The following is a 26,438-nucleotide window of genomic DNA, read 5'->3' as shown; positions in this document are numbered from 1 at the left end:
ATTTCAGATATGTCAAGCAATGGGAGGTCCAGATCTTCCTCTTGTCCTTCACTACTTGCGCTCCTAAATTTTTTGGTTCCTCTGGCAAAATTGACAAATTTACCTTTGTTAAACATACAACCATGACAAGATGATTTAAATGAATATTAAGCTTAAACAGTTTTTCCTGCCGAGGGTAAAACTTTGTAACTCTTCCAACATCCTCTATCTTTCTTGGGGTTCAAATGGAAAACATCTTCATTTTCATATGCAGAGCAAGCATTCTAAGAGGTGAATCACTTGGGGAAATAAGTTTAAGATAAATATAGATAAATAACACGGGAAAAAGTTATATGTACAGTACTTAGATTACTGAAAAATTTCTTGTCCTATAGATTACTCTAATTTGATTAGGAGAGATGTTTTCTGTTTCAACTAGTTTCCTAGAATGTAAGTCATCAAAACTCAATGAAAAGCCAGAAAGAAAATGCAGCCTTAAAAATGAGCAAGTGATCTTACCATTCATTTTCTTTTCGCATTTCTGATATAACACATCCCAAATAAAAGCATCCCAAAAACAACAACGGGTATAATGGTAGCGGCTGCTATTGTCATCTTCTTCCTGCCCTCATTTTGTGAGCCTTCAACAAACAGGAGAAAAGATGAGGCCAAAAAAGACGAGGAGGAGGAACATCAGAAGAAGAAGCAAGGGCTAAACTACACGTTGTAAGAATGAACTTGAGATTTCATAAATAAAAAAATTTTTAAAAAGGAAGCCATGATAAGGGAAAGATATAGACCCTACCTAGTTCTGAAGCGTCCATCCGAATATACAGATCCTGTCCCCCAGCAGAAAATTGTCTGATGTCAATCAGATCTCCAAACCACATGGCACAACCACCACCTTGTCCTCTTATATCTGAATTTGCGTAGGCCATACAAGAACAGTTTGTTCAAGCACTTTTGTCTGCATTCTCCCAGGCCTATTGTCTCATCCAACCAAGTATGAGTAGTATCTGGCAATTTCATCCCACTCACTTTGAGAAACCCAACCTTCTTTTTGTCCTCACAATTCAGTTTTACTTTCCTGACACAACCATCAGACCAGTCTATTGAGTTCCATTTTTGCGGTGACTTGGGCTCGAACCCCTTAAGCATTGGACACACTGGTGAATCAGAAAGGATACAATTTCCATTGGGGTCCACATAACCCGTAAGTGTCACAATAGTCTTGTGGAATGGTTGAATAAATCCTCCAGGGTTTCTCAGTCTCTGTCCACACATAACGATAACGAACAGATTTGGATTGGTTCATCGTTAGTCTTGTGATTACAGAGTCATCCTTGAGACTGTACGAATAGTAGACCCCGCTTTTGTTGGACACGAACGTGTAACTAAACACAGGATTTGGCTTTAATTCTGGGGAGCCACTAAATCCCATGCCATTCCACGGACCAGTTCTGAAGATTTTTGAATCTCCTCTCAGCATATAAAAGTCAGGATAACTATTGAGGGCCACAGTCATAGAGATGTCTCCTGGAGATGGATCGTCCAGACTCTTCCAAGCTGTAAGACGCCTATTCAAACCTGTGGTTAGGTCGCATCCTAATTTCATCTCTGGTAATAGTGTGTCAGTTGGAAAGTCGAAACTTTGCCACAAATAGGCTTCTGGGTCTGCTTCTTTCCTTATCTCTCACCACAAGATTCCCAGAATCTAGGAGCTCAGCTACCGGATTCTGCACTAATTTCACAGGAATTGAGTACAAACCACAGTCTCGTTTGGAGTGAGGACAAGACTGCCTGTAGTGTTTAGCGTTAAGGTTGCAGCAGAGGAATCGTTGACTGGGTTGACTCTGTTTGCTACCCAAACTACTGTCTGAATTGGGATGTTCTTGTACCAAATTCCCAGATAGTGTTTACCAGAGTTTCCAGGAGTGAAGAAGCCAAGTTCAAAGCTTCCGCCTTTGGACCCTAATCTCTTGCCACCACTCATCTGAGAACGAGGTTGAAGGATGGAATCAACTGCCATGGAAGCTCGAAGAGAAATGACAAGTACATAGGAAAGGAGAGCCAGGAAAGAAAGAATGGCCATGGAATTCTACAGATTGCGCAAGAGGTGTGAATGATGAAAATGGATTCTGAATCAGCGACGCCCTGATGAACCGAGACGTGTCGGTGAATATTGAGCGAAAATTTCCTACTCACGGGGACACAAAATTCAACACCCACATTGATGGATGGCACAGCGAGTCAATGTCCTTTCTCGTTGGCAGTTTATGAATGGCTCACGCGCGCGCCAAATGTTACCTAACAGTCAAAAGATATTAAACTTTACGAATTTTATTTCGCTGGGCAAGCAAAGTCACGTGTGTGAAGCGACGTCTGGGCAAATCTTCGAGAAGGAATGCTGCGAGTGAAATTTAAGGACAGATCAGAAATTGTCTTTTTGGGCCCAGTATTGGATTAGGAGTTGCCGTGGGAAGCCATGGTCCCTTAAATAATTCATATAAACGTATATTTTACATAATTTGTGTATATATATATATTTTTATAACATATTACTCCGTCTCTTAATTATAAGAATCTTTTAGTCAATTACGTTTTTTAAAAAAAAACAGTTAAATTAGTTAAAAAGCAATTAATATGTAATAAAAGTATTTTTTCTAAATATACTGCTAATAAAGTAATAATAGGATAAATAGAGAGAGAATGTATGGAGAGAGAATGCAATATATGAAATTTATGAGGGGTAAAATAGATAACAATGTATTAAATATTCAAACAAACTCAAAAAAGACTTTATAAAAAGGACAAATACATTCAAAAAAAGGATATTAATTAGGGACGGAAGAAGTATATCATCTGCCCATTATTTCTCATTTCCTAATAATTTTTATTAAGTATGGGTTTGTTTTGTTTTCTTTTTTTTAACAAAATGTCGATTTTCAAATGTTAAATAATGAGGAGATGTTTAGGTAAGAACAAAACATGGTTTTAAAAGTACTTTTACAGTATACGAAGTAAATATGTGGAGGAGATTTGTCTCAATTTGCGAAAAAGTGCTTCTAAAAGCGTTTTTACAAAATCATGGTTTGTTTCTACGTAAACACTTTTTAAATTAGAGTATTTTTCCTAAGGTGTTTCGCCGCCAGATTTTTTAAAACTAAAAACCTATAGCAGATAAATCAGTTTTCCGGGTGGGAATATACGAGCAGATCAATTCTGATTCTGTAACACATTGTCACTGATAACAAGCTCACCATTATCGGTGTGTTAAGGACTTCCGAAGTGAAAAAATGTAATGAAATAAAACCACAGGAGACAGTTTCGAGTCGATGCTCCGAGTTTAGTTGATTGCGCCAAATGCCAGGCCTCGTCAGGTTTGTGGTAGTTCAGTTGATTACTGGGGTTATTATCAGAACAGTAAATTTGTTGGATAGTACTAGATTTGACGCTTGTTGGATTCCTATTCTCGTTCATGGGTCCGATCCAAACCTGGCAAAATGCAATATCATCAATACGCGGCCACAATTGGGTTCTGCTTCTGAACTTGTGGGCCTGCTCTTTCTCATCTAAAACACCAGCCGGCCCCTTCCAACAACTCTGCCTCCACATTCAAAACAGCCCCGTTATGCACGGCACAAGCTTGTCGGGGCCCTTGCGATGTGTAAAGATGACGCATGATTATGTGCAGGATAACTGGAGAATACTCAGCTCCGAGGATCCATACTTGGACGTTATTTCTTACTCTTGTTCATGCATGGTGCTTGATACCTGTGTTCCGGTAATGGAAGCGTATTTTCCAATAATCCCTCGATGTCTGGGATTTCATTTCCAGGAGCCATGTTTCACGACCACTAGGAAAGAACTATACATGACATGGTCCTCGTCATAATCCCAGCCACGTACATTGGAAAAAGATCCCTGGAGATGGAGGATTATGGAAAAGCCTTACTGTGATCCAATCAATCCTTATATTAATAGTTAATCAAACTTCGCATCTCTTCATGGGGTTACTTTGGGAGTTTCAGCCGCTCCGATTCTCTCCCCCAAAAAAATGCCCTCAGTTTATGACTCTCTTTGTTGTTATGTTATTATTATATTATCAGGCATCAACTTTTATACAAACAACACATTTGAAACTCTTTCCGGTGGTAATAAAATAAATAAAGAGTGCATTGGGATTCATGTATAGAGACCCACCTGAAAGTAACGGAGTAAAAAATACATGAGATTAAGGCGAGAAGGGTGGCTCGTGCGACCCAGATCAAATCCACTAATTTCTGTCTATGCTTTCTCCTTCTCTGTTTTTTCCCCCATGAAATATAAGAATAACATTTAATTTGTTCGTTATTTAAGGTGGGGCGTGATATCCAGACGATGCGTTGGGTTGACGGTCAAGGTTTTCGAGGAAGGGCTAAGGTGGGGGCCGCTCGCACGTACGTTGGCCACTACTCTCACCGGCAACCTGCTATGACAGTCCTAGCCACTTCCTAATAAGCATCCGGCACCCAGCAGGGAAACTTAATCTTCCCGGTCGTCCTTCACTGTTTATGCACGTGTTTTAAGTCAGGCGGCATGAGTCTCGGTCCCCTCTCGGCGCCATCATGCTTCTCTCCGCCGGACGTTTTAACCGCAGAGTATTAATTAAAAATAAGAAATAAAAACTGAGACTATAATTAAAAAAAATATTTAGTACAAAGAGATTGTTTGCCACATAAAATTATATAAGCCTATGTATGGGGTATTAGAAAATATGAAAGTGATATTTCCCAATCTGACCTTCATAGGTTTGTGTAATCTCTTGTGATAAACAATCTTTCATATTAAATATTTTTTAATAATTTTTTTAATTATAATCCCGGTTTTTATTTCTTATTTTTAATGTTTTGTATTGAATGAGACCATGTTTCTTCCTTCCCAACCCTTGCTCGTAATAGGGCACAACCTTGATATTATACGTTTTTTTTTTTTTTTACCGGAATATTATAACGTATTTTTAAATCTTTACTTTTCCTCATTTTTGGTTGAAAAAATTATATATATAGAAGACATGGCCCCATGCGTATAACCATAATTTCAGGCCACGTCAGGTATTACTCAGGTGCTCTTACCGTTTCAGATTTTACTAATTCCGAGCCCCAATCTAAGCCTCAATGACCGAGGAATCTTTACTCAACGAAGTATGTTCCTAAATTACAGTTTCACCCTTACATGGGTCTGAATAATCCAGGCCCTTTTCATCTGGCGTTGCTGATTTTACCAAAATGCCCAGCATTCTTAACCCAGGTTAGATTTCATCATCATTATGTCTCTCTTTTCATACACACGCGTATATGATTATGCTCTTTAGTGTACTTAACCACCTTTCTTATGGGTTACAACCTTCCAATTAAAACAAAAGAAAATTGAGCAAAGAGTGATTAGCTGGTTGAGCTAATTGGGCCACTCTTGTACACTAAACTACCATATTTTGGAGCTGCTTCGCTTTGACTACACTTGATTATAACCATTTCGTATGTATAAATAATCGTTTTTATGGCCACTTGTAAAGTTGATGATAATATATGATGCCAGCATCTTGCTTTCACTTGGAGGAAAGGGGAAAGGTTATTGAGAACTACCACTATTACTGTCATAAATACATCCATCAAATAACTAATTTTTCTCTATTAACCAACCCAAAGAAAAGAAAACTAACAACATTTTACAAGCGTAGAAACAAACCAACGTAAGATGCAATTGAGGCACATTTTTTGGGTGGATGCGGTACGTAATGTGGGAACAAGCTTCAATTAAAGGCTTCGTGGACCCTGCACATCATCATTCGTAGTCACCAACGATGGGGGTAATATTGACAATTCATACTTGCATCTTCCTTTTCTAATTTGCTCACACTGTCTTTCCGTGCTCCGATTTCCCCTCCCACTCACACTCTGTCTCTCTCACCCCCTTTCCTCTCCGGCGGCCCCAAATAAACTTCGCTTAAACCTCAAATTCCCTCGTTTCTCTTTTTTTATTTGGTGGCCAGCAGGTATGGCTTTCTTTAACACTCTACTCTTCGCAGTGTTGCTCTTCATTTCTCTCGCCTCTCTCTCTTCTTCCTCCTCCTCCTTCTCATCCTCCCCTTCCATTCACGATCTCCTCCGGTCCAAGGGTTTGCCGGCGGGTCTCCTGCCGGAGGAGGTAAAGTCCTACACCTTATCGGAGGACGGACTATTAGAGGTCTTTCTCCAGGGTCCCTGCTTGACGAAATACGAGAACAGAGTCCTCTTCGAAAGCGTGGTGAGAGCTAACCTCACTTATGGCAGCCTTATTGGAGTCGAGGGTCTGTCTCAGGAAGAGCTTTTTCTGTGGCTACCTGTTAAAGATATCATAGTGGATGATCCCAAGTCAGGTTTGATTCTCTTCGACATTGGGGTCGCTCACAAACAGCTCTCCCTCTCTCTCTTCGAAGATCCACCTCACTGCAAGCCCCAAGGTAACGGCTTTTTCTTTCTCTCGTCAAACGACCTTAATTTTCTCTCCCATTTTTTCTTCCTAATGTTTTAATTGATATCGCACTCGGAACTGCGCAGAATTTACTATACACGATCTTCGGTCAAACTTGATACCGTTCAATTTGTTCCAATTGGAGTGACAAGGTTCCTCAATTTCTTTTCGCAATTTCCTCATCTGTTAGGTGGAGAAAATATAAAACATATTGTGGCTTTTGTATTAACCACGATTCATAATGCTCTGTAGCTCTTATTTCGTATGAACAAAACAGCTTTTGGAGATCTCTATAATATAATTCTGGTATCTGATAACTGTAGCTACATTCATGGCTCTTAATCTTTTAGTACTAATATCTACCCGAGAAAACAAGACTAACACGGTGACAAACATCGACTCGTCCTTTTGTTTTTAGCTAGAATTCCCCAAAAATATAAAAACTTTTGTTATATTTGGTTTTTTTTTTTTTGGGGGGGGGATCAAAGGAAGTTCCCTCTGATATAGAAATTGTTCTACCCATCAAGTCTGTATTGGGCAGAGAGGTGTCTGGAGCATCAGTGTGTTGTCCAGCCAGAAGCAGTTTCAGATTTTGTTTGATTAATGGTTTTCTGCTCGTTTCACAGTGTTTTTTTTTCCCTGTCGCCCGTTTCAACTTTCTACACATTTATCAAGTTTGCAAAGAAATAAAAGGCAACGCTTTTGGGCGTTGATTTTCGGTATTCTGATTTCTGAGGCTAATTATGTGGCTGTGCAGGTGAGTTGAGGAATCATGTGAGGAAGGAGAAAGGATTCGAGGCGGTGAGATAGAAAAGATGCAGACCACTCTGGCTTGAGGAATCGGTTATTGTCTTTTTCTCTGTCTTGTTCATATATAGTTTTCACCTTTGAGTTTTCAGTGTGAGAGTAGGTTTGGTGTTATATAGCAGCAGAGAAAGCCGAGAGCTTGTAAGAAAAAAAAAAAGAGAGAGAGAGAGAGGCAAAACGCCGGATTCCCAATGTCCTAATCAAATTATAAGTTCTGATCTTCATGGTTGTGTTGGATGTTCAGTTGCTGTGATATGAGTGGAGATGAGTAAGAAAGCAAAGAATCAAGTATATATCTATACTGAGTTTTGATAAAGCAATAAGTAAAGCCCTGCTTAATAACATGGGGAAAATATGCGGACTGTCTGCTTCGTGTTTTTACCTGTTGAAAAAATATGAGACAAGAAGTAGATGTATTTGTTCCTTACTTTGTACAATGCGAATAACTGGATACGATTAGGTGGATTAGATGCCATTTCGAATTATTCTTGAACCTGATGGCGTGGAAAAGATAAGAACATATGAAAGCCTCTCTCTCTCTCTCTCTACGCCTGCATATTTAAGGGTAAAAAGAGGGCCTCTCTCTCTACCTCAAAAGTATACTGAGAGTTATTCCACGTAGCACGTATTAAGGTGTGGTGTAGGCCAGCCAGTGTACGATGTTTTTAACGTTTGGTCTTTGTGTTGTCAATGTTGGGGAATGAGAATTGGTGCTTTTGGGTTCACGCGTGGAATGGGGAGCAGTCACGGGTGTGGTCTCTGAGTTTATTAGATTAGAAGCGACCTCTGGCATTGGCTTCGCTTCACTGCCTCGCCCTCCCCACTTTACTTTCTCTTTGGTCTTGTTGCCTCTAAAGAAGAAGGGTGTGGGTGTTAATTTGGGCCCTAAAAAGAACAGCCAATCATACGAAATTACCTTATTTTTGGATTCTTCCCCAATGACACCTGAAAGACGCAGCTTCCCTTGTGTGGTTGTATTGGTAACGACTCCACTAACAGTGTTAATATAGGGGCACTGCTCTCATCGGATTGCCATTTAATATTACAAAGTGTTGATAAATTAATTAAAATAAATCTTGTATTTTGGCACCCTGAATCTGGATAAATTAGACATTGAATCATCCATATATAAAATACTCTTCCGGTCCTAAGTATAAGATTTTTATACACAAGTGTCTTATATTTAAGACCGGAAGGATATAAAAGTTTGGCAGGTATTAATAATTTGATTGATGAATGGTAGATATGATAAAAGAGCGATGGATATGCAAGATGATGTTGAGAGTTATGGACGGGCCGGGTGAGTCTCAGTCTGAGCCTCGGGGGTTTGCTTCGCATGTAAGGAAGGACGAAATTGGATGATGAAACGCAAATCGGAAAATTCCCGCAATTCCCAATTTTTAACTCCGCCATCAATAAGACGCGTCCGTATTTGATTATTGATCCCTCAATCAGACGTCACGGCCACACGTGGCACCCTCATGCTTTTCCCATCCGACGACGTACCCGAGCGCCCGCGCCTTTTCCCGGGGCCTTCTTACCCGATTAAATATACATTTTTATTTCACCTTTAAAACCATTTAATTTAGTTCATGTTTAACATTAAAATATTTATATTGATGACACGGTACCAAGCTGAATTATACGGAAGATACCTGGTACCAGACTGAATGGAACGCAATTTTTACTCTACGGGCATTAAACTCGCGACCCGCCCCTTACGCTTCCCCCCCAAGATTAAAAAAAAAAACAGACCGTTTATATTCTTTGCACTTCTTTAATTCCACTGAGCCGAGATTCTTGTGACGGGAACAGAGTCAGAGAGTGATCATGGGAGGCGGAGGAGTTTTGAGGACCGCGGCGAAGGTGGCCGGAGTCGGCGTGGCCTCCTCCGGTCTAAGGGGCGTGCCCGTTGCCCCGCCTGCTGAGCAGTCGATTCGGAAAGCGTCGAGACCTGCGTCGGCGGTCTTGTCTTCCGAGGAGCGAAATCTGCTGCCGCTGCGCCGCTGCGCGCGGTGGAGTCCTGGGACTCGGATGAATGGGATTTCGCCCATAATGATGGACTCGTCATGGAGGCCGGCGAGCCTACGCCCGGGTGGTGTTTGGCGAGGTCCCCAGCTTTCAGGAGGCCAAGGCTGCTGCCTCGGAATTGAAAAACGCCATTGATGAGTATATTGTTTTTCCCCCCTTATTTCTGAATATCTTGATTTTTCATTTCAATTATTCGTCGATGATAAGTCTACAGGAAATTTTAAATTCGTCCGTTTCAAATTAATAAACGAGGGTGATTGTAAATATTTTTTCTTTTTAAGTTTCAAGTCAAAATGGCAGATTCCTCGATGTTATTGTGCTTTATGTAGTTTCTAAGCCCCGGTTCCCCCCTAAAGATTGCATTTTGTCCTTCTTTATAAATCAGGCATGTGTCACTTGAAGGTGGCCGTTGCTGTTACTCTATGCAACACCTGTGAATGTTTTCAGCAGTCCCACTTTTACCTATCCCTTTAACCACCCCCCCCCAAAAAAACCAAAAAAAAAAAGTGATAGATAAGTGCTAACAAAGTTCTGTGTGGGGTGTAAGGAATGCTGGTGTTGAAACTAACGAGATTTATTCTGAAACTAGTACTGGTAGAGATCATCATAAATGTGATTTATCTTCTATCTGAGAGCACTTATGTTCGTGCTAAGACCATATCTTGTTTATCAATTGTCAGGGTATACCTGTCGTCCGATTCTTCTGTGTGCGAGGGTTCTACTGATAGTGAAGTTTCTGTCCGATCCCCTGTTCTTTCTAGGACGGAGACCAAATCTTGTGTGGTCGAGGCTATTTCAACTCCTTCAATGCCGAAGCATGGCCTTCAGGCCTTTAAACTTCTGAGCACAAATTCTGAGGCCCAGGTAATTCATAACTTTTCTAATCCATTGGAGGTCTCTTTGTGCAGTGCTTAAAGAGCATATTTAATACCATGAGAATTGGGATAATAATGAATGAAACGCCTCCTAAATTTATGGTCAAGTCTTGCTAATTCACTTGTTCTTTGGCTTGGCCAGAACCTTGTAGCTTCTGTTGCTTCTGTGATCCGAACGTATGGAGTGCAATCATGCAAAATCCTTCGTTGAAGGACTTCCTCCAATCCAACCAAACAGGTACTTAATATTTTACCGGGCCTGTCCCATGTCGTATCGCATACTAGTTCTTCTTCTATGAGGTGCTTGCACTGTGTATTTCATGTGGATACAAATTGTTCTGCAGCTACTGGGGTTGAGTCAGAGGGAATCTCCTGAAATTTTGGAGAAGTTACACCGCCTCCGATCAAAAGGACAACCAAGGAAATGGGTTTTTGGATTTCATGGAGATAATGCAGAATTTTAAGGTGACGGTGACTGAAATGGTAAGCAATGTGTCAACATACTTCAACAACTTGTTTGGGTTATCAGAAGCGGAGAAAACGTCGTCTGGTGCTAATGGAAACACGAGAACAAGCTTCATGGATCCTTTCGCCATGGGAGGAACTCTTATGGGGTTGGCAGTACTGGTGATCATGGTGGTCCTGCTCAAGCGGGCTTAGACTCTATCTTCGTTAATTCGCCGATTCTTCTAATAAACTCTGATAGTATGATATGTTTCTTTCTTGTCTGTTTTTCCTTTTATCTAAGTGCATTTACAAGTTCTATATTCAACACAGTCTGTAAATGTATTTATTTCTTCTTGGGAAACCAGAATGGCTTTTACAGACAAGCCCCAGATGTTGAGTCTGAGATGTGAAAGAATGAGCTTTGACCAGGTTAAAAAGATTATCTAAAAATAAAGTAATGAATGTGCAGTCTTTGAATCTTCATCGTTTAAGTTGTGATGATATCAGGTTCTCTAACAAGCTCTTGTAGATATTATTTCCGTTAGTTAAGACTTGGTTTTGTTCATGCAAGATGTTTCAGTTTAAAGCAAATAAAAGGCGAGTGCCAGAGGCTAAAAATGGATTGATATATTTTTCCTTTGTTAACCCACGGCCTGGACCAGATTACATCCGCCGTGTCCGGGAGATTAACTCATTTACGAGGAAATTGGAGGGAAAAAGATGGAAAGAAAAATTGTAACGAACTCGATTTAAAAAATTAAAAAAAAAAAAAGATTAAAGAACAAGTTAAATTAACTTACAATTTTTAATCCCACTTCTCCAATTTAAAAAATTGAGTTTGTTAAAATTTTTCTTCCTTTCCTCTTCTCTCCGTTTCCCCCATATCAAACTGATCCTTAAGTTGGTGCTAAAAGGAAAAACTTGGTTATTGGACTTGTACAAGTTCGCTATCCAGAAAAGGATACAAAATTCTGGTTAAAAAGAAAAAGAAAATGAGGATACGAAATAAATACTAAAGAAAAATATTTCTCAGCAAATTATTGCGAAACCTAGAACTAGAAGTACAAATTCTTTGCGTAATATGCAATGCTAAAATTCGTGAGCAGAAGTTCTTTATCACTTTACTGTAACACTGTTGTTTCATCATCACTTTGGAAAATCCATCCTCGGTGTGCTTTATTCATGTTAATCACTGCTCGCATACACGATGTCTTCCTTTGATATATGCATCAAACCCCTGTCTCTTCTGCCACTTGGTTGACCTCGCTGGAACATCAGAGGGAGGAAGTTTGAAAAAAACAAACCCCCCGCCTCGGGGGAAGGGGGGGTGTGCTCGTGGGCAAGTTTTACGGAGAATTTCTACAACTAGGTGATTTGTTGAAAATAAATGAAATCATCCAAATCTTCGAGGAGTGCTGTGAGTAAATATAGTCTGCTACCTTCGGTACTTAAATACTCCTCCGATCCTTATTATAAGACCCAATTTGACTTTTTATTTGGTCCTAATTATAAGACCCAATCCATTTTCTCTCTTATATTTATACATTTTTTTCAAAGATAATTCTTCTAATATGATAGTTTTAGTCAATATACTTAATTGCAAGAATATTTTAGGAATAACAATACTTATTTATTATAAATAACCAACTTAACTTACTTCCTTAATCTCTTCAAATAAGTCAATTGGGTCTTATAATTAGGACCGGAGGAGTATAAAATAACAACTGATTAATTAATTTGAATAGATTAAAAAAATTAGTTAAATTAGTTGTTAATAATAATAAAGAATATTGTTTTTCTAAAATACTTTTATGAAGCATGTGTATTAACTAAAATCAATATTTTAAAAACTTTTAATATGTGTATTTATTATAAAAACTATTTAAAAAAAATAAATAAATATAAAAAATAAGATATATTAAAATTTTATATTTAAAATTAAATAAAATCCAAACTAGTTTTTATATCAAGAGTTGTGATAAAAATTTGATAAATTCACAGAAATTTAAGGACAGCTCAGAAATTGTCTTCTCTTGGGCGCAGAATTGGATCAGGAATTGTCGGAGTGGCTAGTGGCATTAAATAATTCATATATAAAGGTTTTTTTTTATATATTTATGTAATATATTAATCATTTGCGCTGTTAGTAAAACCTTGCTTAAGAAGATGGGGGAAAATATGCGGACTGTCTGCTTCGTGTTATTTCTGTGCTGTGCGAAAGATACGAGACGGACAAGATGCTACTGTTGCTAACTATGTGCATTGTGAACAATAATAAATAGATACGATTAAGCGAATGAGACGGCAGTCCTGCATAAAAAGGTTAAAAAGAGGGCCTCTCTCTACCTCAAAAGCATACTGACGATAGGTATTTTCCTCAAAGCAGGATAGTTTAGAGGTGTAAGCCAGTGTACGATGATGTTTTGGTCAATGTTGGGCATGAGATCGCGGCTTTTGGGTTCACGCGCGGGTATATTAGACTAGAAGCGACCACTAGCATGGCTTCGCTTCAGGCCAAAAAAAAAACATTGGCTTCACTTATGTTTGGAAATTAGAAGAAGTGTTTTTTAAAAGTGTTTTTTTTATAAATTGAGATAAACTCCTCCACGTATTTATTTTATAGACAGTAAAATTATTTTTAAAATTATAATTGTTTTCCATCCAAACATTCCCATGATTGCTTTACTATCTCTTTGATTTGGTTGCCGCTAAAGAAGAAGGATGTAGGATGATGGAAGTAAGGACGTGGGTTTGCTTCGCATGTAAGTAACTGAATTAGGCGTTATTTTCACTCAACAGTCAACAGGCAATATATTCGCGTCCCACCCACCACTTTACGCTCGGCTTCGAAGATAAAAGCCAGCTGAGACCATATACTCTTTGCACTTCTTCAATATCACTAAGCAGATTCCTGTGACTGCAACAACGTCAAGGAGTGATCATGGGAGGCGGAGGACTTTTGATGACCGCAGCGATGATGCCTACTACGGGCAACGTGGCGAGCCAGTTGCACCGCCCGCCGGGGGAGCGAAATCCGCTGATGCTGCGTCGCTGCACACGGCGGCGTTCCGGGACTCGGATGAATGCTATTTCGACCATGATGATGCACTCTTTACGGAGGCCGGCGAGCCCACGCCCAGGCTAGTGTTTGGCCAGGTACCCAGCTTTGAGGAGGCCAAGGCTGCTACCTTGGAATTGAAAAACACCATTGATGGGTATATATATATATTATATATATTGTTTTCGCCCTTGTCTCTGAATATCTTGGTTTATATTTCAATATTCGTGGATGATAAGTCTGTAGGCAATTTTAATTCGTCTGTCTGCTTATTTAAAATTATTTAATGCGGGTGATTGTAGATATTGTTTTCTTAGTTCCATAGTGTGAAAATGGCAACTTCCCCGGTTCGCCCCTAAAGATTGCATTTCGGCCTTCTTAATAAATCAGGCATGTGTTACTTGAAGGTGCCCGTTGCAGTTACTTTGTGCTAGACCTGTGAATGTTTCCTGTAGTCCCAGTTTAAAAATCTGAGTAGTTTGTTCGGATAATGATAATAATATTCATGATGCTTGAAATATGAAATTTGTAAATGAAATTATTTTATTTCAGCACAGATATAATGATGTTGGTCAAAACTAATGAAATTTATTCTGAAACTAATGCTGGTGGAGATCATGTGTTCCTATGCAGCATAAATATTATTTGTCTCCTAGCTGAGGGCACCTCTCTTCATGCTATAAGACCATAACTTATTTATCAATTGTCAGGGTTTACCCGTCCTCTGAGTCTTCTGTGTGCGAGGGTTCTACTGGTAGTGAAGTCCCTGTTCAGTCCCCTCTTCTTCCTGGGACGGAGGCCAAATCTTGGCTGATCGAGGCTATTTCAAATCCTTTGATGCCGAAGCATCTAGTCCGTCAGGCCTGTGAACTTCTGAGCACAAATCCGAAGGCCCAGGTAATTCATAAGTTTTTCAACAAAATGGAGATCTCTTTGTGCAGTGCTTAAAACCATAAAATACCATGCAAAGTGGGATAATAATGAATGAAACGCCTTATAAATTTATGGTCAAGTCCTGCTATTCACTTATCTTTGGCTGAACCAGAACATTATAGCGTCTCTTGCTTCTAATCCGAACGTATTGGACGCCATCATGCAAGATCCTTGGATGAAGGACTGCCTCCAATCTCACCAACCAGGTATTTAATAATTTACCGGTCATTCTCTCTTTCATGTCGCACATTAATTCCTCTTCTACAAGGTCTTGCACTGTGGATCTCATGTTGATAAAAATTGTTCTGCAGCTGCTAGGATTGAATCAGAGGAATCTCCTGAAACTTTGGAGAAGTTACACCACTCTGACCAAAAAGACAACAAACCAATTGGGTCTGTGGCTTCCATGAAGGAGAGAGTGCAGAATTTTATGGGGGCAGCGACTGGAAAGGTAAGCAATGTGTCAAAGTACTTTACTAACCGCTTGTTTGGGTCATCAGAAGAGGAGAACACGTCGTCCAGTGCTAATGGAAACACGAGAGCAAACTTCATGTTTGGGTCAAAGTACTTTAACAACTTGTTTGGGTCATCAGAAGCAGAGAATACGTCGTCTGGTGCTAAGGGAAACACGAGAGCAAACTTCATGTTTGGGTCAAAATACTTCAACAAATTGTTTGGGTCATCAGAAGCAGAGAATACGTCGTCTGGTGCAAATGGAAACACGGGAACAAAGTTCATGTTTGGGTCAAAATACTTCAACAAATTGTTTGGGTCATCAGAAGCGGAGATAATTCTGAGGTTGGTAATGCTGGTGATTATGGTGGTCCTGTTCAAGCGGGTGTAAACTCTTACTATCGCCGACCCTTCTAATAAACTCTGATATGTTTCTTTCTTGCCTGTTTTTCCTTTTGCGCTAGTGCTTTTACAAGTTTTATATTCACAAATAATCTGTAATGTATTTATTCTCCTGAGAAAAACAGAAGGGCATTTACAGAGCAGCACAAGTTGTTGAATGTGAAACTTGTAACTTATGTCGAGGAGTGAGTTTTAATTAGACCCTTATGGTTTAAGTTGTGATGATATCAAGTTGTCTAACAAGCTCCTGCGCATGTTATTTCCGTTAGTTAAGACCCGGTTATATTCATGAAAAGATGTTTTAGTTTAATACAGACAAAAGGCGAGCGCCAGAAACTAAAAATGGCGATCTTTTCCTCTCTTTTTTCCCCCACCACATGGAACGGATTACACCCGCCGTGTCCGGGAGGCACATTCATGTAGTATTCTCCGTTCTCCTATATCACTGTAAATTGCAGCCAAAAGGAAAAACATGGTTGATTTGTATAAGTATGTTGTCGAGAAGAGGATACAAATAATAAATATACATGATGTCCTACTTTGATAGTTTGATATATACGTCGAACCTCTGTCGCTTGTGCCTCTTGCTTGCGTTCGGTCCGGTTGGCCTCACTGGAACATCACAGGGAGGGGGGGGGGGGAACTCGCGAACAAGTTTTAAAGAGAATTTCTGCAGCGAGGTGACCGCCGGTACTTGTTCACACATGGCATTTATCTTCTTCAACACAAACGCCAAGTACAGGTAAGCTACTTCCCATTCATCTGGCGAGAGTTTGCCTGAAAATAAAAAAGGAACACAGCATTTCGTGTTATAAGAAGCAGCATGTTAACAAAGATGAAAGTAACGAAAATGGATGTTCAGCTTCAACGAGTGATCATGGTTAATGGAACTAAGAAAACGATCGAAATGCATGGGCAACAGGGGAAGAAACACTTTATCTGATCTTGGTTGCCATCAACCAGGGCCCCAAGTCTTCGCATGAGCTCAAAAAATTCTCACGAACTCATGGGAGTTCTTTGCAAAAGCAATCTCAAAATCGTGCTGTATAGTGGTAAGGAGAATGTCATCAAGAAAGCACAAGCTTGTTTTGTTGAGGAAATCAGAAAACGTAATGGGTTGAATCGTGGTAGAAATACACTGTATTTAAGAGATATTTCATAATTTCTCTGTGACTCAGGAAGTGGCACTCCCGGGATTAAACAAACCCTTCTTGTTTCGTTAACAAGGGCACAGAATAGACGTGCTTAACCTACTGCTTACTCAACGACATTATGCTAACCTACCAGAAGGACTAAAAAGTCTTTATCCTGCTCAAGGAGAACAATGAGTAATCATAACTAGTGGGGACAGTGCAGTACATGATACGTGAGGATTCACTTCAGCATGAGAAATCATGGAAAGACGACAATAGTCGTGCTTAATTATATTATTATGGTTTTTAAACTCAGATAATTAGTCATCAATTTTACAGAGTAAGCTAATGTGCGAAGTAGAGCTCATTCTAATCTGACTACGTAATGCATGCAATTTTTGAACTTACAATCCATGGTGAAATGGGAGAACGAGTCCACATATTCATATGCCTTCTTCTAAATGTTGTCTCCCTCGTAAACCTTAACCTCTCAGGATCGGTAATACACATCATGCAAATTGCAAAGTCAGATATGGTGCGATCACCAAACTTCCAAAATTTTGATAATTAGATTCATCTTTTGTTTCGCTCACGCGCGCCTTTGGACGAAATTAAAGCTTTCCAAGAAAACACATGAAATAATACTATACTTAATATATAAATGAAAGGGCAAATACTATTGTTAGTCGTTAAAATTTGATCTCGTTTTGATCTTGATCTCTAATATTAAAAACTAGTAGTTTTGGCTTCTGAAATTTGTCATCATTCTAGTTATGATTTTTGAAATTTGAAATCCATGATTTTGATTTTTAAAATTTGACCTTATTTTGATCCACCTAAAATTTTTTTATCCTTGAAACAGTATTTTGGTCTTGAAATAAGTATCAAAACAAAATTTTAAAGATCAAAACTAATAACTTCAAATTTCATGAACTAAAATGAAAATGAGATTAAATTTTAGGGAGTAATTAATTAGAAATTCATTCTTCGAACCATCAACCCTTACAGAAAAAGCAAAATTTTCCCAACAACCAAAGAATGGATACATTGTATATTGAATCACTCATATAGATAAATATAAAAGTTGGGTAAATATCAATTTGATAAATAAGAGACTGATATGATAAAAGAGCGATGGATGTAAGATGATGGAAGGACGCGGGTTTGCTTCGCATGTAAGGAAGGACGAAATTGCACGATGAAGCCCAAATCGGAATATTCCCGAGACTCCCAATTTTAAATCCCTCCCATGAATAAGGCGCATTAGTAATTTGATTATTATTGATCCCCTCCTTCGGACGTCACGCACACGTGGCACCCTCATGCTGTCCCATCCAACGACGCCCCTTTTCCCGCGGCTTCCCCGCATTCGATAACTTTAAAGGGGAATTATTTCCGCTCTTTTTTTTCACCAGGAAAGGGGAATTATTTCCAAACAACATTTTTAATTATCTAAAAATTGGTTAAAAACTGAAGAGTTTGTAATAACAAATTACAGTATAAAAAATAATTTAATAAAAAAGTATAGAAAATGACAACACATTCCCTTCTCATTGAGATTTTTTTGACAATTAAATTTCTTTATTAAGATCTTATAATAATTGATTCTCCCTAACTTTAATTCATTTTTGAAACCATTCAATTTAGTTCATACTATTACTAACTTCTTCTTTTTTTCCAACTAGTTCACTTCAATCAAACTATTTACATCGCTGCAAAAGATTAAAATATTTATATTGATATCTCTATAATATAGTAATTACTAGTAATAATTATAAAATTTGAAATTTAAAATTATACTATTGATCTGCTGTTAATAATTACTATTTATTTTCAAGTGTTTTTTAAGTTCATTATTCTTCTTATAAATGTGTTCTTATTTTCTTTAAAAAAATTATATATTTCACTTTAAGTTTAAACATTCGCGTTTTTATAAAACATTAGAACTAGTGAGACTTATTCTGAAACTAATGGGGGAGAGATCATGTGTTTCTATGCATCATAAATATGATTTATCTTCTATCTGATGGTACTTCTTAGACCATATCTTATTTATCAATTATCAAGGTATACTTGTCCTCTGATTCTTCTGTGTGCGATTGTTCTATTGGGTTCAGTCCCCTCTTCCTTCTGGGATGGTGACCAAATCTTGGAAAATCCAGCCTCGGTCTGCTGTATTCATGTTAATAACCGCTAGCACCCACGGTGCCGTCCTTTGATATTTGCATCAAACCTCTGTCTCTTCTGCCACTTGGTTGACCTCGCTGGAACATCACAGGGAGGAAGCTTAGGGAACCCCCCCCCCCCGGGGGAGGGGGGCCCGGGAGCAAGTTTTACAGAGAATTTCCAGAACTAGGTGATTTCTTGAAAATGAAATCATCCAAGTCTTCGAGGGGTGCGGTGGGTAGATAAAGTCATGCTACGTTCGGCACTTAATATAATACAATAACTATTAATTTGAATAAATTAAAAAAATTAATTAAATTAGTTATAAATAATAAATAAGTATTATTATTTTTAAATATTCTGTTAAACACGTGTATTAATTGAAATTATTATTTTATAAAACTTTTAATATGTATATCTATTATAAGTATTATCTTAAAAAATAAATAAATACAAAAGATAAAATATATTAAAATTTTATATTTAAAATTAAATTAAATATTAAATTAGTTTTTTATATTAAAGATTATTATAAAAAATTTGATAAATTCACGTAAATTTAAAGACAGCCAGAAATTGTCTTTTCTTGGGCGCAGAATGGGATCAGGGATTGTCGGAGGAAGCTAGGGTGCATTAAATAATTCATATATAAAGGTTTTTAAAAAAAAAATATTTATGTAATATATGAAACGTTGCTTAAGAAATATGCGGACTGTCTGCTTCGTGTTACTAGTATTTCTGTGTTGAAAGAATACGAGACAAGGACAGGATGCTACTGTTGCTGACTATGTGCAATGTGAACAAATAATAAATAGATACGATTAAGCGCATGAGACGGCATTTCTGCGTAAAAAGGTTAAAAAGAGAGCCTCTCTCCACCTCAAAAGCATAGAGACAAGGACAAGATGCCAGTGTACGATGATATTTTGTCAGAGCGGCTTTTGGGTTCGCTTCAGGCCAAAAAAAACAAAAAACAGCATTGGCTTCACTTCACTTCACTACATTGCTTTGCTATCTATTTGATTTGGTTGCCGTTAAAGAAGAAGGATGTGGGGTCATGGAAATGAGGACGTGGGTTTGCTTCGCATGTAAGTAACTGAATTTAGCGTTATTTTCACTCAACAGTCAACGGGCAATATATTCGCGTCCCACCACTTTACGCTCGGCTTCGAAGATAAAAACCGCATGAGACCATATACTCTTCGCACTTCCTCAATATCACTAAGCCGAGATTTCTGTGACTGGAACAGCGTCAAGGAGTGATCATGGGAGGCGGAGAAGTTTTGACGACCGCAGCGATGATGGCCTGCTACGGGCTAAGTGGCGAGCCAGTTGTACCGCCCGCCGAGGGAGCGAAATCCGCTGATGCTGCGCCGCTGCACACCGCGGCGTTCTGGGACTTGGATGAATGCGATTTCTTCCACGATGATGCACTCGTTACGGAGGCCCGCGAGCCCACGCCCAGGCTAGTGTTTGGCAAGGTACCCAGCCTTGAGGAGGCCAAGGCTGCTACCTTGGAATTGAAAAACGCCTTTGATGGGTATGTATATATTGTTTCGCCCTTATCTCTGAATATCTTGGTTTTATATTTCAATATTCGCTGATGATAAGTCTGTAGGCAATTTTAAATTCGTCTGCTTCAAATTATTTAATGCGGGTGATTGTAGATATTGTTTTCTTAGTTCCATGGTGTGAAAATGTCAACTTCCCCGGTTCGCCCCTAAAGATTGCATTTCGGCCTTCTTAATAAATCAGGCATGTGTTACTCGAAAGTGCCCGGTGCAGTTATGTTGTGCAAGACCTGTGAATGTTTCCTGCAGTCCCAGTTTAAAAATCTGAGTAGTTTGTTCGGATAATGATAATAATATTCATGATGCTTCAAATATGAAATTTGTAGATGAAATTATTTTATTTCAGCACAGATAAGTGCTGACAAAATTTCTGGTAGGGTGTAATGATGTTAGTTAAAACTAATGAAATTTATTCTAAAACTAATGCTGGTGGAGATCATGTGTTCCTATGCAGCATAAATATTATTTATCTTCTAGCTGAGGGCACCTTTCTTCATGCTGTAAGAGCATAACTTATTTATCAATTGTCAGGGTTTACCCGTCCTCTAATTCTTCTGTGTGCGAGGGTTCTACTCGTAGTGAAGTCTCTGTTCAGTCCCCTCTTCTTCCTGGGACGGAGACCAAATCTCAGCTGATCGAGGCTATTTCAAATCCTTTGATGCCGAAGCATGTCCATCAGGCGTTCGGGGACTTGGATGAATGCGATTTTGACCATGATGATGCACTCGTTACGGAGGCCGGCGAGCCCACGCCCAGGCAAGTGTTTGGCTACGTACCCAGCTTTGAGGAGGCCAAGGCTGCTACCTTGGAATTAAAAAACGCCTTTGATGGGTATATATATATTGTTTCGCCCTTATCTCTGAATATCTTGGTTTTATATATCAATATTCGTGGATGATAAGTCTGTAGGCAATTTTAAATTCGTCTGCTTCAAATTATTTAATGCGGGTGATTGTAGATATTGTTTTCTTAGTTCCATAGTGTGAAAATGGCAACTTCCCCGGTTCGCCCCTAAAGATTGCATTTCGGCCTTCTTAATAAACCAGGCATGTGTTACTTGAAGGTGCCCGTCGCAGTTACTTTGTGCTAGACCTGTGAATGTTTCCTGTAGTCCCAGTTTAAAAATCTAAGTAGTTTGTTCGGATAATGATAATAATATTCATGATGCTTCAAATATGAAATTTGTAAATGAAATTATTTTATTTCAGCACAGATATAATGATGTTGGTTAAAACTAATGAAATTTATTCTGAAACTAATGCTGGTGGAGATCATGTGTTCCTATGCAGCATAAATATTATTTATCTTCTAGCTGAGGGCACCTCTCTTCATGCTATAAGACCATAACTTATTTATCAATTGTCAGGGTTTACCCGTCCTCTGAGTCTTCTGTGTGCGAGGGTTCTACTGGTAGTGAAGTCCCTGTTCAGTCCCCTCTTCTTCCTGGGACGGAGACCAAATCTTGGCTGATCGAGGCTATTTCAAATCCTTTGATGCCGAAGCATCTAGTCCGTCAGGCCTGTGAACTTCTGAGCACAAATCAGAAGGCCCTGGTAATTCATAAGTTTTTCAACAAAATGGAGATCTCTTTGTGCAGTGCTTAAAACCATAAAATACCATGCAAAGTGGGATAATAATGAATGAAACGCCTTATAAATTTATGGTCAAGTCCTGCTATTCACTTATCTTTGGCTGAACCAGGACATTATAGCGTCTCTTGCTTCTAATCCGAAAGTATTGGACGCCATCATGCAAGATCCTTTGCTGAAGGACTGCCTCCAATCTCACCAACCAGGTATTTAATAATTTACCGGTCATGCTCTCTTTCATGTCGCACATTAATTCCTCTTCTACAAGGTCTAGCACTGTGGATCTCATGTTGATAAAAATTGTTCTGCAGCTGCTAGGATTGAATCAGAGGAATCTCCTGAAACTTTGGAGAAGTTACACCACTCTGACCAAAAAGACAACAAACGAATGGGTTTTGTGGCTTCCATGAAGGAGAGAATGCAGAATTTTATGGGGGCAGCGACTGGAAAGGTAAGCAATGTGTCAAAGTACTTACTAACCGCTTGTTTGGGTCATCAGAAGCGGAGAACACGTCGTCCAGTGCTAATGGAAACACGAGAGCAAACTTCATGTTTGGGTCAAAGTACTTTAACAACTTGTTTGGGTCATCAGAAGCAGAGAATACGTCGTCTGGTGCAAATGGAAACACGGAAACAAAGTTCAAGTTTGGGTCAAAATACTTCAACAAATTGTTTGGGTCATCAGAAGCGGAGATAATTCTGAGGTTGGTAATGCTGGTGATATGTTGGTCCTGTTCAAGCGGGTGTAAACTCTTACTATGGCCGACCCTTCTAATAAACTCTGATATCTTTCTTTCTTGCCTGTTTTTCCTTTTGCGCACGTGCATTTTCAAGTTTTATATTCACAAATAATCTGTAAATGTATTTATTTATCCTGAGGAAAACAGAAGGGCGTTTACAGAGCAGCACAAGGTGTTGAATGTGAAACTTGTAACTTATGTCAAGGAATGAGTTTTAACCAGACCCTTATCGTCTAAGTTGTGATGATATCATGTTGTCTAACAAGCTCCTGCGCATGTTATTTCCGTTAGTTAAGACCCGGTTATATTCATGAAAGATGTTCTAGTTTAATACAAACAAAAGGCGAGTGCCAGAAACTAAAGATGGATTGATCTTTTCCTCTCTCTTTTCCCCACCACATGGAACGGTTCACATCCGTCGTGTCCGGGAGATTCATTCATTTAGTGTTCTCCATTCTCCAATATCACTGTAAATTGTAGCTGAAAGGAAAACCATGGTGGATTTGTACAAGTTTGTTGTCCAGAAGAGGATACAGGGGAAGAAAGACTTACTCTGATCTTGATTGCCATCACCCATGGCACCAAGTCTTCGCATGAGCTCAATAAATTCTCACGAACTCGTGGGATTTCTTTGCATGGTGAATGGGAGAACAAGTCCACATATTCATATGCCCTCTTCCAAATGTTGTCTCGCTCATAACCCTGAACCTCTCAGGATCTGCAATACATATCATGCAAATTGCAATGTTAGATATGGTGGGAACACCAAACTTCCAAAATTTTGATAATTAGATTAATCTTTTGTTTCGCTCACACACGCCTTTGGAAGAAATTAAAACTTTCCAAGAAAGTACATGAAATAATATTATACTTGATATATAATTGAAAGGGCAAATCCCATTTTTAGTCATTCAAATTTGACATTGTTTTGATCTTGATCTCTAATATTAAAAACTAGTAGTTTTGGCTCTTGAAATTTGCCATCATTTTGATTTTGATTTCTGAAATTTGAAATCAATTAATTTGATTTTTAAAATTTAACTTTATTTTGATCCGCCTAAAAAATTTTTATCCTTGAAAGTTGAAACAGTATTTTGGTCTTGAAATAAGTATAAAAAAAAAAATTCTAAAGATCACGACCACTGTTTCAAATTTTAAGGGCTAAATCAAAATGAGAGTAAGGGCTTGTTTGAAGCTCTGTCCAAAATAGATTTTTAAGTAATGTCACATAAGTCGAGATAAAACTCTTCTCACATATATGCATCGTATTTCGCAAATCACATCTGAAAAACTATTTATAAGTCAATCCAAACAAACTATAAATATTAGGGAGTAACCAATTAGAAAGTCATTCTTCGAACCAACAACCCTTACAAAAAAGGCAAAATTTTCCCAACAACCAAAGAATGGATACATTGTATATTGAATCACCCATATAGATAAATATAAAAGTTGGATAAATATCAATTTGATAAATAAAAGACTGATATGGTAAAAGAGCGATGGATGTAAGATAATGGAAGAACGCGGGTTTGCTTCGCACGTAAGTAAGGACGAAATTGGATGATGGAACCCACATCGGAATATTCTCGAGACTCCCAATTTTAAATCCCTCCCATGAGCAAGACGCATTAGTAATTTGATTACTAGTATTATAGGAGAATTATAATGAGGTTTTAAACCAGAAAAACAATTAAAAAACAAATCTCAGATGTTGTCATTCTCACTATAAAACTTGTCATTATAGGCTGTTGAGATTGTTATTAGGACCTTTCAATAATTATTTCTCTTCTGTAAGATTTGGTTTTCATTCTCCCTAGTTATTGATCCCCGACTTTGGACATCACGCACACGTGGCACCCTCATGCTTTCCCATCGAACGACGCGCCCTTTACCGCGGATAACTTTAAAGGGGAATTATTTCCAAACAACATATTTAATTATCTAAAAATTGGTTAAAAACTGAAAAGTTTGTAATAATAAATTATAGTATAAAAATAATAATTTAATTAAAAAAGTATAAAAAATGACCACACATTTAAATTGATCGCTTCTCATTGAGATTTTTTTTATAATTAAATTTTTTTATTAAGACCTTGTAATTATTAATTCCCACTAACTTTAATTCATTTTTGAAACCATTCAATTTAGTTCATACTATTACTAACTTCTTTTTTTTTTTTGCCAACTAGTTCACTTCAATCAAACTATTTACATCGCTGAAAAAGATTAAAATATTTATATTGATATCTCTATATAATATAGTAATTACTAGTAATAATTATAAAATTTGAAATTTAAAAATTATACTAGCTGTTAATAATTACTACTCCTCCGGTCCTTAATATAGGACCCGATTGTTGAATTGGTTTTAGTCCCAAATATAAGACACATTTCTCATATTTATCAATTTTCTCTAAATTACTCCTATAGATACTCCCCCAACTATAATTAAATAGAAGAGGGAGAATGAGTATTAAGAAAGATGATTATGGTGTTTTAGAAAAAAAAATGTCACATTTCTTATAATTAACTAACTTACCTAACTTCCTTAATCTAATCAAATTAGTTAAATGGGTCTTATATTAAGGATCAGAGCAGTATTTATTTTCAAGTGTTTTTTAAGTTCATTATTCTTCTTATAAATGTGTTCTTATTTTCTTAAAAAAAAATTATATATTTCACTTTAAGTTTAAACATTCATGTTTTTATAAAACATTAAAACTAGTGAAACTTATTCTGAAACTAATGCTGGTGGAGAGATCATGTGTTTCTATGCATCATAAATATGATTTATCTTCTATCTTATGCTACTTCTCTTCATGCTTAGACCATATCTTATTTACCAATTCTCAAGGTATACTTGTCCGCTGATTCTTCTGTGTGCAGTTGTTCTATTGGGTTCAGTCCCCTCTTCTCTCTGGGATGGTGACCAAATCTTGTGTGATCGAGGCTATTTCAATGCCGAAGCATACCCTTCAGGCCTTCAAATTTCTGAGCACAAACTCTGAGGCCTGGGTACGTGAGTTATCTAATCCATTGGAGTTCTCTTTATGCAGTGCTTAATTAGCTTATTTAAAAAAAATGCTTATAATACCATGGAAGGTGGGATAATAATGAATGAAATGCATCATAAATTTATGGCCAAGTCCTGTTATTCACTTATCTTTAGCTCAACCAGACCATTTTAGCGTCTGTTGCTTCTGATCCGAACGTATGGAATGCAATCATGCAAAACCCCTCGTTGAAGGACTTCCTCAAATCTCACCGAACAGGTATTTCATGTCACATTTTAATTCCTCTTCTATAAGGCTCTTGCACTGTGGATTTCATATCTATACTAATTGTTCTGCAGTTGCTGGGGTTGAACCAGGGGAATCTCCTGAAATTTTGGAGAAGGTACACCCCTCCAACGAAAAGGACAGCCAAGGAGGTGGGTTTGTGGATTTCATGGAGATAATGCAGAATTTTAAGGTAACAGTGGCTGAAATGGTAAGCAGTGAGTCGGCATAGTTTAACTTTTTTGGGTTATCTGAAGCGGAGAAAGCGTCGTCTGGTGCTAATGGAAGCACGAGAACAAACTTCATGGATCATTTTGCCATGGGAGGAAGTCCTATGGGATTGATAATACTGTGATTATGGTGGCCCCGCTCAAGCGGGCTTAAACTCTTGCCATCATTAATTCGCGGAGCCTTCTAATAAACTCTGATATCTATTTCTTTCTTCTGTTTTTCCTCTTGCCTAAGTGCATTTACAAGTTCT

The 26,438-nt window shown here is 38.2% G+C and overlaps 1 protein-coding gene and 2 pseudogenes across 1 annotated transcript; 2 read left to right on the top strand and 1 right to left on the bottom strand.

The window, feature by feature from the left end:
• Positions 1-501: 501 nt before the first annotated feature.
• LOC114720291 (G-type lectin S-receptor-like serine/threonine-protein kinase At4g27290) lies at positions 502-2,111 on the bottom strand (annotated as a pseudogene).
• A 3,896-nt stretch (positions 2,112-6,007) lies between these two features.
• Positions 6,008-7,577, top strand: LOC114720322 (uncharacterized). The gene is made up of 2 exons (XM_028905964.1): positions 6,008-6,460; positions 7,229-7,577. Exons 1-2 carry the CDS (start codon positions 6,016-6,018, stop codon positions 7,279-7,281), a joined length of 498 nt encoding a protein of 165 aa, XP_028761797.1. The 5' UTR covers positions 6,008-6,015; the 3' UTR covers positions 7,282-7,577.
• Positions 7,578-9,096: 1,519 nt separating this feature from the next.
• On the top strand, positions 9,097-26,341 carry LOC114720290 (uncharacterized; annotated as a pseudogene).
• Positions 26,342-26,438: the final 97 nt, after the last annotated feature.

The sequence above is a fragment of the Neltuma alba genome, unplaced genomic scaffold (genome assembly GCF_004799145.2).
Source record: "Neltuma alba isolate B1F8T4 unplaced genomic scaffold, ASM479914v2 tig00011972_pilon, whole genome shotgun sequence".
NCBI classification, from domain to species: Eukaryota; Viridiplantae; Streptophyta; class Magnoliopsida; order Fabales; family Fabaceae; genus Neltuma; species Neltuma alba.
This window is presented reverse-complemented; position numbering and strand designations above follow the sequence as displayed.